At 38.1% G+C, this 20,044-nt stretch overlaps 1 protein-coding gene across 4 annotated transcripts in view; it reads right to left on the bottom strand.

Moving 5' to 3' along the window:
• Positions 1-20,044, bottom strand: part of USP32 (ubiquitin specific peptidase 32) — a 77,081-nt gene that overhangs the window by 40,899 nt on the left and 16,138 nt on the right. For all 4 annotated transcript variants that reach the window (XM_084299608.1, XM_084299609.1, XM_084299610.1 and 1 more), the window contains exons 2-5: positions 14,944-15,071; positions 9,275-9,380; positions 7,988-8,106; positions 4,197-4,356 (exon numbers count right to left, since the gene is read on the bottom strand). In XM_084299608.1, coding sequence (XP_084155734.1) covers positions 4,197-4,356; positions 7,988-8,106; positions 9,275-9,380; positions 14,944-15,071 — 513 coding nt within the window. The remainder of the gene's footprint in view (positions 1-4,196; positions 4,357-7,987; positions 8,107-9,274; positions 9,381-14,943; positions 15,072-20,044) is intronic.

The raw sequence follows: 20,044 nt of genomic DNA, 5'->3' as shown, positions 1-20,044 counted from the left end.
TGCCAAGAGCTCTTGTATTATTGAATTACTGTATTTGAACTTGAGAGTACCAGAGGAGATTAGGCGTTTAATTTGTAATTACTAAGGACAAATAATGATTTGCTGGAAATATTCTCCTGCAGAGAAATTCAGTGTTAGTAGTAGTCCTTGACAGGATTATCTCTGACTTCCACGTTCCACTACACTGCTGTTCAGTATGATGACTAAACAGATAAAAAACAAAAGTACCCAATTGTACCAGAAAACTGAGAAAATCCAGACTAGTGTTACTGGTCACTGCTGGGATGGAGGTGAGACATGTATCCTTTTAACTACTTTTTGGGAACACAGGTCCAAGAGAAACTGACGTTATTCTGGTAGCTTTCAAATAAAATGACTCCTATTTATGATTTAAGCGAAATGGAACAAAATTTGATTAAAAGCAGCGAGCACATGCAACTTCCTGTAACTTCAAAGTTTAATTTCTAATTATGTATTGAGAAATAATAATTGAAGTCATCTGCATTGCGAAACAAATGTTATTTACAACTGAAAAATTAGAATTCCTTTGTTTTGCTGATAGCTCGGCTCATTAAACAAACATAAATGGAGTCACTGGTGCCTTGCAATAAAACGTTCGCTGTCTCTCCTACATCAACGTTAATAACTTTCACTATTTTCATCACCACAATTTTTCACGTCTCTGACATATTATTTAAGATGTTTAATGGAAAGCACGATGAGAGGAGGTAAGGCTTGAAAAGGGTCTGAAGCTTGAGCAAAGCCCTGCTCCAGGAGAGGGCGTGCTGCGACCTGGCCACAGTCCTGCAGCCAGGGGATGGATCTGTGCATGCCCTGGGAGGGGAGCTCTACTCATCAGATTTCATTTGACAGTAGAAGAAATTCTAAAAACTCTCACTCTTTCACTATATTCTGCTAGCAGCATTTTCCTGGGTTTACTAAACATTATTTCAGTTCCATTTTCTCCCAAAAGGTAACTATTATCCTAGTTAAATGTACTAAAACCAAGCCTCACTTTAGAGAAAAGGAGCTGTCATAACAGCTCGTGCTGCTTTGTACATGCAGCTACGGTAAAATTACTTTCTTACTCTTTAGATTGACTTGACTAGGCTGTAAATATTAGACTTAAAGCAAACCAGCAAGGCCCCAAGCATTCATATTTCACTGCAATTACTTCCAAGTGACCAAGCACTCTGATTTTCCTTACTTTTTGCATTTATTGTATAAGATTCCTCTACCGCCTCAAATCACAAGGGAAATCATCAGACACATCATAAAAAGAAGCATTTGTCCAGACGTGGGGGAGGCTGGTTAGTTCACCAGTTTGTCTTCTTCCTACCTAAAATTGCTGTCGGTTTTCCACATCTGTCCTTTGAAAGGTATCAAGCTGCATACATTCTAACACAGTACTGAATACATTGTGCTTTTTTGTTTGTTTGTTTTTTCCTTTTTTATTGTAACAATATTTAGCTGGAAGATAACAAAAGTACAATAAAGTTTAATTTTATCTAGTGGTCCAAACACACCCCAGAACATAAGCTTTCCAAATGTGGCTCAGTATACCAAACCTGCAGATACCATACTGTTTGAAACATTTTACTGACGCAAAGATAAATGTAAGCTACATGAGTTTCCTGCATAAAATGAAAAGCTTTCTGACGCGTACCTGAAGATTCAATGATCACTTCAAACATTCTCAAATATTTAATTTTATTTCAGCATTTTAATGCCAACAATGGCTTAAGTTTTCATTTATCCCCACCTTCTTGACTGCTTATGAAAGTAAGCTTCTGGCAAAGAAACACAAACACTATCGGCTGCCAGAATAGACTGAATTTCTCCATAGTCTAGTCTAATATTATAGCAACACTTTTTTTTTTTTCCCCAGAACACAAGTGTTGTTGTTTTTGTTTGTTTGTTTGTTTTTTCCTTTGATGGTGATGTTGTTTGGTTGTGTTTTTTTTTTTCTCCTGAATACATAGTTTGTGTTGAATCACCCAGCAGAGACCTGAAATTCTGCGAACACTGTTCATGAGGCTTTAAAACTCTGCGAACTTCTCCAAGAGAACACGTAGCTATACAAATAGCACGTGTAGAGGAGCAACCACGCATGCATGCTTCCCAGAAAGGAGACTAAACACTTCCTCTTGTAACATGATTTACAAAATCAGATGCTGCAATACACAGGAGTGTTATGAAATTATTCTTAACTAACTTAAGAGATTAAAACCAAATACATGAGCATTACTTGAATTTCTAAACCTTAAAATTCAAGGAATTACAAAAATACTCCTTTCAGAGCAGCAGTGAGCTGGTTTCAAGGTTGCCATTCTCAGCGATGACGCTGACAGTGTTGAGGGAGGGTCGCTGAGTCTACTAAAAAAATTAAACAGAGCAAGCCAGTTGCTTCATGAAGGAGGTGATTCATGTAAGAGCAATTAAGCAAGATTTGAGGCTGTACAGTTGAAGACATCAAAGAGGTAAGTGGAAGTTAGAGGTGACGAGTCATTACATGGAAGATAGAGACTACTGTTCCTGCCGAAAGCGTGCTCAGACAATAATTAGATGGCTGAAATGCTAACAGTCACCGTGATTAGTGGAAGGTCCCTGCAATCACAAAAGCTCAAATGTAAACGGAAGCACCTGAGACAATTTCATCTGACAGAGACTGACCAAATAATTGGGATTCTGTCAAGACAAGGGTCGAAAAGTTTGCAATAAAAAAGTGAAAATACTCTATATGAAATTAAAAGAAAAAAAAATCAAAATTACTACAGCAGAAACAAATGTAACATGGAGCCACCCAAACAATTATTTTCTAAGAATCAGATTTATTTATTTATTTTTACTACAAACCTCGGTTTCAGTATAAATAAACTTTCTGTGAAAAGCTTAGTAAAAATTGTACAGAAAAACATTCAATTTCATGTGAAAAAAAATCTAAGCAAGCTCCAAGGTAACATTCAGAGGCACAGGGTAAAGCTCTCTTTGAATACCAAGGGTAAGGCAGACTTGACAAGGCTGGAAGTGTGGCGAGTCTCAGTTTGATACAGATTGAGAGATTTTTCTGATGGCTGAAATCTGTAGAATTCAAGAATGTGTTTTCTTTCTTTCTTTCTTTCTTTCCTCCTTTTTCCTTTAAGCAAACCTCTTTCTCTAACCCTGTCTGTTAGACCTTGGCATGGTTTTCTGAAACCTCCATGTCTACTGCAATCTCTCCTGTAACCCTAATAAATTACTAGCCTATAAACTTCTAATTTAATCATGCATTTTCATTTCAGATGTTCTAAACAGAAATTCAATCCGTATTTAAAAACAAAAGAAAACTATAAAAATTATACATAATTTTAAAGTAATCCACCTATTGAAGGGAGAAAATGCCATGCTCACATCAACAGAAAAATCTATGTGTGCATAAAGTACACGCAGATTGTTTGAATCACTGACATCTCAACAGCAAAGACCCTTCTCCTAAGGGACACCGAGTCCCTCAGATGCTTTCCTGTAATGTATGCTCACATTACACTTGCACATCAAGTATAATTTGTCAGCTCTTTGTTTTTACATTTAATCTACAAAACAGCTGCTCCTCCTTTCGCAATAATATAGACATAAGGAAGCATTTGTTCTTGGGAGATCGTTCCTATATGCAAATCCTGAGGAGGCTTCTCTTTAGTTAATTTAGTTCCCTGACTACATCACATGCCAGGAATATTACTTATTTGACTGTAGAAAACAACCTAAGATGTAACACTTAGTTTTGAAACAAGCATTGTTATCAAAACCATCTCAATAGTTTTATGATCCACTACACCAGAAAAAGCAAATACAAAACCTGTATTACCATCAAGTCTCTTTAGATTAACATATTTGTCAGAGAAGACATTTTGCTTTTTTTATTTTTTTAATTTGCCTGGTAGTCAACGTCTACTATAAGAAATGCTGTAATCTCAATGCTGTTCTCTCAAAATAATGCCCCACTGTGTCCTTGTACATAACAATGTTTTACTTGTCACAGCACAAAAAGCAGAGAACAAATTAGCATGGAGAAGAAATGTATCTCGCTGAACAGAACTGCATGCATCTAATCAGAGCAGTAAGATTTAATGAACAACTGCAGCAAGGCAACAGTTTAAGTTTGTGAACTCTGAAATAGTTTTATGAAACGCACATAAGAAGAAGCATCTTTTACTTACAGTGTGTGACTCCAGCCAGTGTTTGATAGAAGGTAGGAGTATCACTATCATCAGTGAGTGTCACATACACACCTCCAGACAGCAGCCAACGGGAAAATGTGAAAGCATCTTTGTTGTGCAATAGCCAAACCCTGAACTTCTCATAGTTTACCTTTTCACCCTATTAGAAAATAAGAAAACATGACTGGTTTTCTCTCCTTTCTCAGTATCCGTAAACAGGAACCATCTAGCTGCAAGAACAAGAATTAGGACAATCTCCTATAAAAACAAGTACTGAAATAATTTTTTGGAGCCATGCCTGTTTTTCTATTTCATTCTGAAATACAGCACAAGGAGGGAAATTAGACTCCTCAGCTCTCTGCATTTCAACCTCCTACTCAACGTGGCCTTTGGAAAGGCATTTACTCTGAACCTCAGGTTATGGGGATTAGAAGAAAAATGGTTTCTTACAACTCAGAACAACAGGGGTTATTTTTATGAATTTGAAGTTGTTATGACAGATAAAAGCTCTTTCGTGCTGACTAACAGGTGCTATAAAATCATAAGCATTGTGTTACATCTGTGCAAGCACACAAACACCTAGCATAATTAGATTTGTGAATAACTAACAGTATGAGAAATCACTGCGGCAGCATAAGAAATTATGCTGCTGATGACCAAAGAACACCTTGCAGCATGCAGGTAAACATGACATTCACAGCATCTCCTAACTCAGGTTTCTCTTGCTGGATGTCTCATGGAACTGCCTCTTCAGGAATATGTAAAACCTACGGATTCACAGAGTTTAACTGCTGAAGAGGCTGTTTAAACCATTTAGCTGAACGGTTTTCAAGCTGTGGGTATGAAGCCATAGGGATCAGCAGACTTACTTCTTCACTGCCTAGAAAACTAACTACAATAAATGCCAACCTATTATCAGTAGACAAACTCATTATATGGAGGCCCTAATCTCCATGGTAAATAAACAGAGGTCTGGAAACTGGAAGAGGTTTCAAGCCATTGACTAGTTAAACTTCCCTAATATCACAGGCCATTAAGCTTCACTGAATTACACCTCTACAGCATCCAACAATTTGCACCAGGGCGTGGACTATCCGCAAACGCCAATTGAAGAAAATGGTTAATCACCATTGCTGCTAAATCATTTGCTTCGTATTCCAGTTGTAATGGATTATTTCGGATTCCAGATAGTGGCTCTTTTTATGCCTCTCTTCCCCACATTAGTGTTAGATTTTTCTCCTATAAACGCATGCAGATACCGTGATCAAATCGCCTTCTGACTCTCCTTTTACTAATAAACAGGGGGAAAAATGTGCTTGTTGCTAGCTTTACAGCCCTGCATCGCTTTGTGGAATTTTACCTGCACTTCCCTGTATAACAAATCTAGTACAAAAGTCAACCTAAGCATGTCAGAAATAAATGGAACTATCACAGAAGACTGAAAAAAATTGTAAGGAGGGAAGAGTGGCAATCTTTGTTGGTAATTCATAGAGGAGAAAGATTCTCTAACCTTAACACAGAAGAAAGGTACAACTTAGGACCATATTTCATTTGTTTCTCTGCTGGAAAACCTGAGCGCTGTGCTACTCAACCGCCTTGAACTGAACTGAACTTGATAGCAGAATAGACTGCAAATTTATCCACAGGATTTAGAGGAGGGGAACAAAGAAATACCCCAACACTTACAGGCACTGTCATAGACTTCCACATGACAATGATTCAAGGAAGTCAGGATGCTACATTGCTATTCCATCATCTGTTTAATCAGTACATATCCACAGGACTGACCGACAGCAGGGATCCTAACCTTCCTCCTACAGGCACCAAGCCTTTTCTTTTGCAACAGCAGTCACAGTAGCTACAGAAAAAGGGGTTACTTCTCAGCCAGATCAGTTTCTCAATCCACCTCATCAAGGCAGCATAAAATTACCTGAGCCAGCACAAGGGTAGGGGGATGAACAACTGCCAGGAAAAGGGTAAGTCAACAACTTGGATTTTGCAGGATTTAGCTGATTACGGAACCACTTGCTTAAGCAAAAGCAGATTTGCTGTCAAACAGAGGAGGAAAATGCAGCCCACAACATGGTGATTTTTTGTTTTGTTTTTCAAATTTCTTTAGCAGTTTGAATCAGACTGAAGATCATTTTCTTTCTACCTCTTCCACTCTACTTTCCTACTACTTTTTTTCCACTGCTGTCTGTAAATGGAGCAAGAGCTGTGCCATGTTTCACCAAGACTCCTGTGTCGTTCTAATTGATTAGAGCAACAAGACACGGGAGAGGAAAAAGCTTTGGAAAAAACGCATTTGAGGCATGTAAGGTTTACAGCTGAGCCATCATGGAACTCAACAACTAGAGCAATGCAGATATCACTGAATTTCTTTCTTTTTTTTTTTTTCCAAAAGCAAGGATGAGGAAAACATAGATATGCTTCAAAGCTCTTATTTTTAGATGAGCACATGCAGTAATTCTGAAGGGAAGAATGAAAGTACCTATAAACATCATCCTGGAAAGCATAAACTCATCCGCCATACGGCAGGAAGGCAGACCCACAGCAGGAACATTAAACTTTCTCGCTCTCCAGCAATGACCTAGTATGATTAACAGGCCAGTAAATCCTGCTGAGTGGGTTATTACACTATTTTCCTTTTAAAAGAAAATCGATATAGAGCATTTTCTTGAACAGGAAAACGGTATCAAGCCAGATGGATACTTCTTTCCCTGCAAGATCTTCATAAAGTATTTCTAGATTTCTTGGACAGTATGCAATTAACTTTTAGGGTATAATTCATCACACCATATTGATGGGGAATTATAAGTAGGAAATATCGAAGTGGTCAGCTCCAGAAACTGGACTGCAGTATACATATGATTTATGATCCCAGGCAAGAACGAATGTAATTGTTGCCCACAAAGCCAACATGACACCACTGCCAGATTAAGAGGGTTTGCCTCTGCCAATGCTGGTAACAAGCATACCAAAGTTATTGCAAACACAGTACAAGAATTTGTAAGGAAATTAAGTAATCTGAAATCCACAAATAAAACTTCTCCTCAACCAGTTTTTCAGCAGAATGTATAATGACAACTAGATTTTGCTGGTCAATAACTAAAAGGAAACAACCAAATCAAACAAACCTGACAGTTCAGTAGGATGACTAGGGCCTAGGAAGTATCTGTGAATATCTATAAGTAACAACAGCCTGTTTTAGGGGAGGACTTGAATAAGCTTCAAAAAGATTACATCTCTCAAACAACCTAATGCATAAATAAATGGTGTAGCTCCTGGCAGGCACAGTGAGACAGCGGTAATATTCTAATACTATTATTTTAAGCAACCACTGCTGGTAGGCCTTTTTTTTTTTTTTTTTTTTTTTTTTTTTTTTTTTTTTTTAAATCCAAGGGGCAGATTTTTTTTCCTCTCTCAGATCAGTGTTCTAGATTTCTTTCCCAACTGCAACAAAATATCCACACTAATCAATGAAATTCCACTGGCAATATTCATACTTAAATTTACTTGATTACATGACTACCTTTTGGAAATGGTATCTTTCAAACTAGCACAGCAAGTAAAATAGCATGGAGAATGCCTGCACATACCAAACTGCTACTTACATCAATGCAAATCATATGTAATATTATAAGATTTAAAAAAACATTATGAACCTTTCCTCTCTTTAACCAATGTTAATTTATTGCCACACATCCACATGAATTTATACAGCAGAAGAAAAACTGCCTAATGTAATATTCACTTTTTTTTTGTGAAGATAAAACTTGTACAAAATGTACCTCAGAAAAACATTTCTTGAGAGATTCTGGCACTTTTCCATCAACCACCTGCAGCATCTTCTCCATCTCTTCACGAACAACATAACTCCCAGATTCATTAGAGAAGAGACTGAAAATGTCTGAGGAAGAAGAAAAATATTTAAACAACTACCGTAGTTACATTTTTCCAAATACTAGGTTTAAAACTGGCTAAGAATGCCAAAAGCAGTGCAATAATTTGATTCAATCACAGTATAGCTTAATAGGGTTTAGATCAAGAAATATTTTCTTTCACCACTGCCCACTTATCAAAAAAAAATAAATACTATCAAGTCAGATTAACAAGAAAGACAAAACAACAGAAGTCAGTAGGCAGATGCTTTAGTTTGTTTTGAAAAATACCAGCACTGTCCTCCTTTCTCTGCCTACATACAGCACTCAGCAGTCTTTCTGTAGGATCCTAACATCCACAAACATGAGAATTTATCAAATATTTCACTTTGTTAGTGTCCTGGTTTCAGTTAGCACAGAATTAATTTTCTTCCTAGTAGCTGGTGGAATGCTGTGTTTTGGCTTAGAATGAGAAGAGTGCTGATAACACCCCGATGCTTTAATTGTTGCAGAGCAGTGCTTATACTAAGCCAAGGACATCTCAGCCTTTGCTCTGTCCTGCCAACGGGCAGGCTGGGGGGTGCAGTAAGAGCTGGGAGGGGACAGACCCAGGACAGGTGACCCAAACTAGCCAAAGGGGTATTCCATACCATCTGACGTCATGCTAAACAATATATAGGGGTGGCTAGCCGGGGGGAGGGGGCCGGACTGCTCGGGGTTAGGCTGGGCATCGGTCAGCGGGTGGTGAGCAATTGCATTGTGCATCACTTGTTTGTACATACTATTATTACTTTCGTATTATCCCCATTGTATCATCATTATTATTATTGTTATTATTATTTTTGTTATTTTTTTTTTTTCCTGTCTTATTAAACTGTCTTTATCTCAACTCACGGGCTTCACTTTCCATTTCTCTCCCCCGTCCCAGAGAGGGAGGGGGGAGGGTGAGCGAACGGCTGCGTGGTGTTTAGCTGCCGGTCGGGTTAAACCACGACAGTTAGGTATAGAAAACTGAAATATATTGAATTTCAAAATATGCAGCTAAAAATGTCTAAAAATATACTATCTTTATTGGCAAATGTATTCCCACTTACATACAACAACGGTGACTTAATACAGCATGATTTATGGTTCCTTTACAGAAGTGTATTCTACATGCATGATACTGTTATTACTTTTTAAAGTTGTATTACTTACATTTTGCTTTCTCTTCTTCTCTGCCTCTTGTAAGTAGAACTAATCCAACTATCAAGTTATTGAAGTGCAGCCCTTTGGACATTCCTCCAAACGAACAGTAGATAACCTGAGAGAATATACCAGAAGTAAACCAAAACATTAAGAGCAGGAACAGAGACATCACAACTAACAGCAACAAGTTACACCAGGGCCCTAAAAATACTGTGTACATTTTAAATACTATTTTCCTTGCTTGCTACTGAATTACTTACTAAGTAAACAAGATTACAAACAGGATGTATACATGTAATTATGTTCTGGCTTCTTCATTTTTCTCCAGTAAAGCCTTGAGAGTATTCGTTATACGGCAGCTTAGCCAAAGAGCCCCAGCAGAGTTCAGAGGTCAGTGGGGCTTCCACGTTACTGCAGGCAGACTCACTATTTTGTGAATTACCCAACAGAGCAGAGCCAATCATTAGCAAACCACTGGATGAAACCCACAGGTCATAATGGCTGCTACATCTGCATCCCTTCCCTGCCTTTTGGTTGGTTTTAAATACATGAACCACAACCAAACATCTCTAAACAGCAAAAGCAACATCATTTTTAACTTTTTTTTTTTTCTGACTTCCTAACCTCTATTAAAAAAAAAAATCTTTGAAAATACAAGAGTTTGCACAATTCATTTTAACCTTTTAAATTTAACCAGTTTAATCAAGACTAAAAAAGAGCCCATGACCCTTTGGGACACACAGACCAAAATCCACCAGTCTAAAGAACGAATACACATTTTAGGTTGGTTTGTTTGTTTGTTTTTAAAATCCACCATAACCATCGGGAAACATTTACACCCACGAGTGACAAGAAAATGAAAGTGAGGGATGACATGTGTGATTGGAGTGACACTTCTCTTCTACACTACCAGCAGTTCCAGAAAAAGGTACATGGCCCTAACAGTCTTATGTGTGACATCCTGAGAATCTACCCAACAACATCAAAACAATCTACCTCTAATTCATCAAAAAGTAAAATGACTACATAAAAGTATGAATTCTCGTATTAATTAGAAGATTGCAGACACGCTGCCTATGATAGTAGGATAAGCGTTCATGTAGCACAACTATGAGTGAAACCAGGCAGGGAACCACGTTGGATTTGAAATAACCATTTTTGTTACCAGGTTTCACTTATCCAGTGCACTCAAAGTGGGTGACCTCAGGCTGTCAGTAAGTAGCCAGAATGAAGCTGCCCATGAAACTGGCACGAATTAAAGTACATAAATCACATTTCAAATATTACAAGAACTTCTATATACTACTACTGTAACTACGTAGGGCATTCAGTGTAATCAAGTGCAATCTATTATCAGTTGTGCCTTCTAAAGGAGCCAGACAGCATGTTATGATGAAGAGTATTAAGGAGAAAAATCAATTTTTAACAGACTGAAATCCCTGTGCAGAATGTGAGTGCCATGTCTTCCAAAACAAGACCAACAAACATTTCCGTCTCGCTCACACAGGTCTACGTGCCAGGAAACTGTTTACCCAGGAGCTGACAAGCATCAGAATGGGTTACGCTAACTGGAAGCCAAAAAATCAGCTAAATACTTCAACAGAACTTGCCTCTTTTAGACTGGGAAAGCAAAATTTAACCAATTTTGTTACCAACAACTTTGTCTTGAACAACTCAGCACTGGAAAAAGGCTTCAGAGAAAGCAAAATCTTCCTGAATCACTTAAATAGTTTCGTATTAAAGTACTTGTAAATCACTGTGATGGTAACGTGAACGCCTCCCAGAGCCTTCTGAGCAGCAGGTAAACACGCTGACAGAAGCCAGAGGGAACTGGTAAGGGAGGTGCAAGAGGACCACAGCGAGGCTTTGAAAATTCCCCAAAATCTAAAGATGTCCGAGGGCAGGTACATTTAAGTGAACTCAAAAGCACAGAAGGATCTCATTCCATGGAGGATGTTATGCAGAACCTGCCATTTCCTTCTGCTGGAAGACAGCCCCATGCACACACACTAACAGCCCAGAGCACACTCAGGTCATCTTCTACTAGTAAAGTTTAATCCATTTGCAGATGCTTGAGGAGTTCAAATTATTAAAACTGAATTTGTGCTCTGTTTGGACACAGCGTATGCTTCACGGACTATGTCATGGCAGAGATCTGAATTCCACACTTTCTACTTCTAATCATTCTGATTTCACAAGATGCCTTCAGGGCTACACTGCATACATAAGTGATTTACTTCTATATTACACTGGAGCCATTACTTTTTTTTTTTTTTTTAAATAAGCAGTTAGCTCTGCTGAATACTGTACTTAAGTCTTAATATAGCTCCTTTAGATGCAGGAAAAAAACATGAAAGCACACTAAGTATAAAAAGGGAGAGAATTCTTACATTTCAGATTAACAGGACTTTCAAAGACCATATACATGTATATGTAAATACAGCCAAATGAAAGAGAAATCACTGTTTTTCCTTCACAACACTGATTAAAAGATTATCTTTTTTTTTTATTCTTCTGTCACTCAAATTTCAACTTTCTGTGCTCTTAGACTTTTTAAAGCACACTTATCTCATAAATCACCTTGAATACAGCTGTCTCCTCTCCTCATCCATCTGAAAACATATTTCAAATTCATATCCATCTCTGAACTTTCCACCCACTTCAGTTGAACTTTGCGCATCTCCATTTCAGTATCATTTGAATGCCAGCTATTACATTTATGTATTATCTTAACACAACATATTGTTCAAGATTTAAGAAAAAGGAATTCTGTGGATAATATCCAAGGTATTAGTATCTAACACACGTTTGAAGTAGAACAATCAGCAGCTGGTATTACCTTTACCTCAGTCACTTAATCATTTTTTGGTGAGAGTTTACAAACACTGAGTAAGTTGCACACAATATACAACCAGGATTAGTTCACATTTCTAAAGAAGTAGCCCCACAAGTTTTCACATTAATTTTATTTGGAAAACTTTTTCTAATAAAATGCACTGTCAAAAATAAGAAGCAATTTTGTGTCCCTGTGCCCACAGCTTCTAGTAAGCCTTTTGGAAGGGTAGGAGAGGATGTTCAAAGCATTATTTTGGCTTCTTTCTCTAGCGTATAAAACCTGCTGGATTCTTCCCTGATTCTATTCTTATGACCTGTCTTCTCTTTCAGTCCTTGAGAAGTCTCCATTCTCATTCTTTTGGCAGCTCCCCCTACATGTCCTTCGTGTCTTCATTAGCATCCCTCTTCTACTTACATTACAGTCACATTTGGAGAAAAACTAGCACAGGTGCTTCTCACAATCATAATATATGTAGGAAGAAATGAACAAGAAAAAATCACTGCTTATTTCTTTTTTAAGAAGGTTGATATGCAACTCCCTCTAAATTAAGCTGATAAAGGTATAATCTAATTAGTCATGGACAGGACTGCACAGGAAAAAGTTAGGAGGTCCTTCTCAGCATTCTTCCTCTCCTAAGACTAACATACAAAGCTACTAAAAATGCTTTCTTGAGATATTACCATTCCTTCTTTCTACTTCCTCTGAACAGTACTTTTTCTGTCAAGGTACCTATAACTGCAGAACATAATTGTCTTATTTCCCTAGATTTAAAAATAATTGCTGTGTTCATGCATCTCAGCCCTTGACCGGCTTTCCTGCAGTTAAGGCAATGCAGACACAGCCCATGCTGTTTCATTTTATTAATATTTTCAATTCCATTTTTCTAAGAGATCCTTTCAGAACATAACCACCCAGAACATTTAAGTGTTTCGTGTGCATGACGATCATGTAAATTGATTGAAGTTCTACAGACTTCATTTCCCTCTTTTGCATGCCTGCTCTATCAGTGTTTTTAATTTAATGAATTCCTGAAGGTCTATCACTCCTCAGATACAACAAACCATTACTCAAAGCATGCAGAGAAAACAGCCCAGCAATCTCAGGCTAAAAATAATCCATTTCAATGACTGAAAGGCTGAAAACTCAGAACAAGGCTTTAGCTGTCTAATGAGTGTGCTTGCCTTTCCACACTGAATTACAAAGAATGCCATTACAATATGAGCGGAGTCAAGTCCAAGTTTTGTCCGGATTTTCAATATTCAAGCTCAGAGATATGAATATTGCATTGCCCAAATACGAATGCTAGAAGTACACAGTAATTCAGTGCACAGTAATTTGTACTGGAATTTTGAGATGCTTATATCCCACTTCTGATGAAATCACATCAGAAACTGTCATGATTTTTCCACTAACTTTACTTCACCAAATGGGAACCAGGAACTGCAGTAGAACTGCAATGTTAAGAGACACAATTATGATCAAAATTGTGTCTTTAAGGTTAGATTGAAAAAAAAGAAAAGCAGAGGGTAACAGAAGACATTTGAAAACCCAAAGTATCTATTTGTGAAAATTTATCTCATCCAAATCAATAATTTCACCATTAATACTGGCATAAAAGGGATATGAAAGTACAAATTAATTCACAATGTGAATATTTAATATTTCACATTATTTCAAAAAAATAATGAACCGTTTAAGATTTTTATTTTATTTTATTTTATTTTTTTCTATTAACAATGTATTCACACAAAATATACCAAATCTAGTACTGAAGACACTTGCCTTAAGCTACAAGAAATCTCATACTTTCATTCAATTTGACAGTGCTAACACACATTACAGTATTTCCTGTTAAGTGCTTGAATACACACATAAAAATAAAACTGCCAAATATACTGAAGAAGCAAGTAATATCCTCTTTGTCAATACTTAGAGAAAAAAATTAAAAAGAACAGAGAAAACATTAAGCTTAGAAAAAAGAAACCCTCTAATACAATGTTAAACCTTTTGCAACACACACCTCACTATGCACATTACCTAAATAAAACTGAGAGACTTGCACGCTGCCTGTGAGGTCAATAACACTGAGGATACCAGAAATAGAAGCTGTGATTAGAAATGACACGGAGCAAAATATCATTTGAAAGGTCTGGCTAATCTTATTCTTCCCTGAACAATATTTTAATTTCTCTCTCAAAATATAGACAACTCTATGAAAAGTGTTTTTTTTTTTTTTTTTTTCAAAGCACATGTGCAGGATGGTATCACTATTTTTATTTTATATATATACACATGTATTTATACACACATATATATATATACACACACACATTATTTATACTTATGTAGCATATTTTGGTTCTGGTTACCGTCCAGTTCATTTATATATCTTTAAAATACACAAAATTATTTCTGAGAGCTTGTAAAGATTAATCTGCACTTTAGAAAACATAGTAAAAGCCTCTGGAATCTCAGAGAAACCAACAGCATGCTCGGCTCCAGAGTAAATAAAATCCTCTACTATAATAGTTTCATAGAGAGAGTTAAAACTTCCCAATTTTTCACTTCCCCAAATCTACATCTGGATACCTAGATTTACTTTGAAGTCATTTGCCACCTATTAGATGAGTCTCAAGCAATGACACAATCAAGCACACATCAGTGACAGCCCATGATCCAAGTCTGGAACGTTACCTTCATTTAGAGAACACACACTGTAATATTGGATGAAAAATGGAAAGAAATTAAATCTGCTTGTTTCTGCACAGGCATATCTGTGTGTGCACGTCTAAGGTATAGAGTATCAACCACATACATCTCTCCAGAAAAGTTTATAGATTACCTCAGCAACTTTTGGAGGGACTCCATCACCAAGAACTTCCCTGATGAAGCATTGTTGGGTCATATAGTATGAGAGTCCACAAGTTCTCTTGAAAGCATCTTTCAGTCGCTTCAGCTCTATGTCCGTAACTGTATTGAGTAAGAGGAAAAAAAGATTTGGTCAATAAAGATGTCACAGAAATGTAACACCTCAAGGACTCTCAATCCCCTACATGTTATATTTATAGTAAAAATAAAAGATCAGACGAATTAAATGCATGAGCTCACCCAGATAGTGGAAAAATTCGACTACTGGAAAATGAGATCTAATGATCTGCCCCCAAAAAAAGAGAATTGGGGTAGAACTAAAGTTAACATCAACTACTGCAACAGTTCACTGCCTGTTTTCTTTGACTACAATAATGTATTATAATTTGTTCTAAATTAAGCACCGTTATTGTCACACAGAAGGAAAATAAGCTAGCTTTATGATCAATTTTATGTTGCATGTAAGCCAGAGAAATGATCTGTAACCAACTGTAGTGAATATTATGAAGAGCACCTCCAGCAGCATGCTTCAAACAGCCTCATCTAGCAACCAGTCAGTCTTTCTGTAGAAAAAATAAGTAATCACCATTTACAGGCTTACGAGATAGTACAGCAAAGCCTGAATTGAACAGCAGTGCTAGTTTGGACTAAATGTAGTTCTCCACCTAAGACTTCCTTGCACAGTCAAAGTCTGATTACCAGCTAAAATCCATTCAAACGTCTTCACAAACTAAAGGTGGAAAGTTTGAAAAGATGCCCTTTATACTTGCATGACTGTCCTGAAAAGCAGTCCCTGCCTTCCTACTTTCCGAGCACAAAGCGACTTTCTAACAACCTGGTTAAGCAGCTCTGAGCCAGGCAAAGAATGACTCTAGGTCCACAAGCGTGCTGTATACTTGAGAGGTATCTCACTGAACAAAACAAGTACTTCATCAAAATCAGGCTGCAGAGCATGACACGCCACGGCCTGGATCCCACAATGGTTCCCACGTACTGCAGAAGAGCATTTAGCAGCCCGAAGGCAACGCAGCGATGCTGCCCGTGACAGCCCCTGCGCTGTATTTATAGCAAGGCATTTTCCTTCCCTTGATATAACCAGCCAGACGGGGCAACTCCGACACAGCCAGAAGCTTGTCCGGCTTTTTGCCAGCCAAAATAAAACAGAGCGCTTCAGGACTTAATCCAGAGTTCCCTTCAAAACGTCCGCATTTCAATTAATTCATTCATCAAAAGGAAAACCCTTCCGTAAGAAGCAAACTATGTTGGAACATTCCTCCTTGATTTTAACCCCCATCGACACTGAAACAGAGTGGGGTCTTGCCTTTACGGTAGTGTGTAAAAACAGAGTTTGGGGCATGTTTCTTCTCAAATTTTATTTGGTATTCTGGGTACCTTTTACCAGGAAAGAAAAAAAAAAAAAAAAACACAAACAAACAAGGATCTAAGAAATAAGCCTCAAGCCTAACCCACAGTTACTATTACATCTTGTTTTAGGAAAATAAACATACTTTACTTACATGGGAAAAGAAGGTTGGTATACTACTGCTACCTGGCATGTATGGTATTTGACTTTCTCCATTTCACATTACTGTGTCCATGGAATCATTTATTTTCTTTATTTCTCCAAGTATGATGTTTTAACGAATGCTCAAACACTTTGGTAGGCATGCCAGTTAAAGCCTTCTTCCAGGGCTTTCCTCCCTAATTGGAAGCAGACTCCCCGATATGCTATTTACAACCTGAAGTGATGCCCTCCACACCCCCCGGCTCTTCTGAATTGAGGAGACGGACAGCAAAACAACAATTCTGCCAAAAAAAAAAACAACCTCGCGGAGCAGCTCTGTCCCAAACCTGTGCAAGGAATTACCAGAAGTGCTCCACAGCACAGGGCTGGATCCTGCGCCCCATCTCACACCCTTACGCACAGCCTCTCACCACGTTATCTTTAGGAACAAAAGCTGCCGTGTTTCTAGGGGGACAAAACGAGAGGGAGAAGCTCCAGTGCTGCAGCAAGGTAAAGCAAACAAAGCTCCTGGATACAACCTGGCAGCACTTCCATGAAGGTGCACTCGCACTTAATGCGGACAGACTTTGTATTCCCTGTCCCTTCTCCCTTTATTTTTTGAGCTCCTTACCAGTTAATCCAATCTGTTTGCTGGTCATTCAGCAAAAAGAAAAGAAGAAAAAAAAAATATATATATATACACACATACACACACACAAAGCCTTAACTAAGCAAATGCTTACGGCTTTACACATATTATAGTGGACTTTCAAGTAACCTAATTATTGCTTACTGCCAGATCAAGTTTGAAGCCTACACAACAAACATAGCTACTTAATAAAGCATCATGCCATTATCAATGTTCTTATATAACGTGGCTATATAAATTTTAGGTTTACTTTCCTGGCTGCATAGAAAATCTTCATTAAAATTACTCGTATTTTATACTATATTGGTGCCCCTGAATACTAAGGCCTTGGGGTTGTTTGTTTGTTTAAATAAAATAAGGCTTTCCATACCTCCTGTTACTGGTGACAGTTTAGAATTTCATTAAAACTGGAGTTTTGTAGAAACTTTCTCTGGGACATCTATCACTGACTTCTCAGTTATCTCAAGAAACACTGAACAGGCCTTTTGGTAGTGAAGCCTCAAGCAATACACCAACAGTACACAACTCCAGAGCAATTTTAGAATTTTTCATAATATAGCAGGTTGTAGTAAAAAAAAAATAAAATAAAAAAAATGGGTTTTAGTTCTGTTTCCACTTGCCCATGTAGCTGTAGGACTATGCTCTGATTAAAGTCACAGTATGTAGCCTTCTGATAAAGAAGGTAACAAGAATCCCCTCCCACCCCAAAATTTCATTTATTTTTTCTCATGAATGCAATCCTAACACTAGCAAAATATATTTCAAGTTGGAGCTGCAGTTTCCTTCCACTAGCAGTCAAAACCAACTGCAGCATTTGCCCTATTGCATTCGTATTAGGGGAGGATTTTTTTTTCCTCTTAGTACATGCAGTTTTGCATACACTTGTGCACTACTTTTTTGCCAGCATTAATTATATTAATCCTGGAAATGTAGAAATACAACAGCCCATAACCAATTAAAACTTCCAATAACTGTTTGAATAGAAAATTTTATTTATGCAATAAATGTGAACTGCCTATATGTAATGGGCTAGAATATTAAGCTGTTTCAGTCAGTCCTGTACTTTCATAATCACACAATTTACCTGTATTAACAGAAACCAAAGCGATTAGCACCAAACAGCCCCATGAGCAGACCACGTAGTGCTCCGGTGAGGTTCTGCGTGTCGCCTTATGGCCCTGAGCAGAGGAAGGAAGCCACATCTCCCTGGGAGTCACGGCCGTGCAAGCACCCCCCTGCTGCAAGCATCTCCCTGGGCGGTGCTGGCAGGTTGCAGAGTCCATCCCATACCCACCTGCCTCAAAACCCACACATGCCTTGAGTCCCACTGGTGGATGGCTTGGCCAAAGGAAGGCTGAGAAGATGAATGTTACCCAACGCTGCTAGCATCTTCAGCAAGGACTGCCAGCACACCATTTAATAGGAGATGCTAAATTGATACTGCTACTCTGTGCTACATCTCAAAAGCAAACTGCTAGCGCTAGAGATCACTTAATATTATTGTTTGCACGCAGAAAATACAGAGCAGGTCATGGAATTACAGAAAAGATAATCATTTCCATTCCCTCCCTGGGACACATTAAAATGATTGATGCAGGCCATCTACAATCATCTGCAAAGCTCTGCAAAAACAAGTTCATTATACATTTAGAGCCAGGCACACGAAAGTACGACTCAAACAGAGCTGAGTAGAAAGCAAAGATATTATCAATGGTTACTTTAAGTCTGGAAGACAAATAAAATACATGAATACAAAACTTCCAATTATTTGACACAGAGGTAGAACATGATAGCCTGTAGAGAAGAAATAACAATAGGTCTTAAATTATGAAGGTAAGATTTCCAGAAGCAATACATTTATTACTGTAATAAAAATGAGAGTGCTCATGGCTGCAGGCTCTCTTTTCTCTCTCAGTTGCACAAATCCCATGCTGAATAGACGGTCCAACCGAGGTCAGAGGTGTTATGTATGTAAAATGAATATTATTAAGAGGTCAATGTCAAACACTGCCCTCCACTTCCACACAGCAGCCTTTAATAGCACTTCAGTGTATTCGCTGGAGACTTTTTTATTTAAGTTTTTGTGGAGTGGGGGAAGGGAGAAATAAAAAGAATAAGAAGTACAAGGAAGAGTTTTAAGACTATTTTCTCTTGTCTTTCACAACTCAAGACTTGAGAGGCTTACAGAAAGGCATTCAAACATTTGCTCAAGAACTCTGCAAATGTGTTCAATCAGCGCCTGTTAAAAACAACGCACAACAGATAAAAAGGTGGCTGAGCAGCAGCAAGCATCACAGACCACAGAGATATTTTTAAACCAACATTTAGATGTAAACACAATTAACAACCTCACTTCATCCACTGACTTAAGGTCCTGAATTGAGCAGACTCACTTTTTCCAAAGGCAGCCTCACCAGGATGGAGCCGTCCCTACAAACAGGCCATTGAGCAGCCCCATCCCCTGCACACACACAGACACTGCTGCTGCTTTCACAGCCTGACAGGGAAAAACAGGACATGTAAGACTTCCTAAAATAACTTTACGATAGTCAACACAGCAAAAAAAAAACCTTCTCATCGTTCCTACCAATAACAGGTGGCTCGGCCTCAGTGTTGCTGCAGAGGAAGCAAGGCAGCTATTAATTGGGACTGCACGCCTAGCTCTTCACTCCTCATGACTACAGAAGCTAACTTCTTATTCTAAGGTTTGAATTTAAAATAAGAAAAGCAAGTTTCAATAGTAACATACCGCATTCTGATTCTTAAAATTGTATCTGAGTCAGTCAGCCTGCTCCCAAAGCTCCTCGCAGAAGCAAACTGCCTCTTCCACAACAGAAGTCAGCGCCTGTCGCTCCATCCAGGCAACTTTGCAAATACAAACCTCCTTAACGCTACCTTGGCTGGATGCTTTCCAACAATGCT

This window comes from Netta rufina (assembly GCF_964035555.1).
Source record: "Netta rufina genome assembly, chromosome: 21".
Classification (NCBI taxonomy): domain Eukaryota; kingdom Metazoa; phylum Chordata; class Aves; order Anseriformes; family Anatidae; genus Netta; species Netta rufina.
Note: the sequence above shows the minus strand (reverse complement) of the source record. Positions and strands in the feature narration are given on the sequence as shown.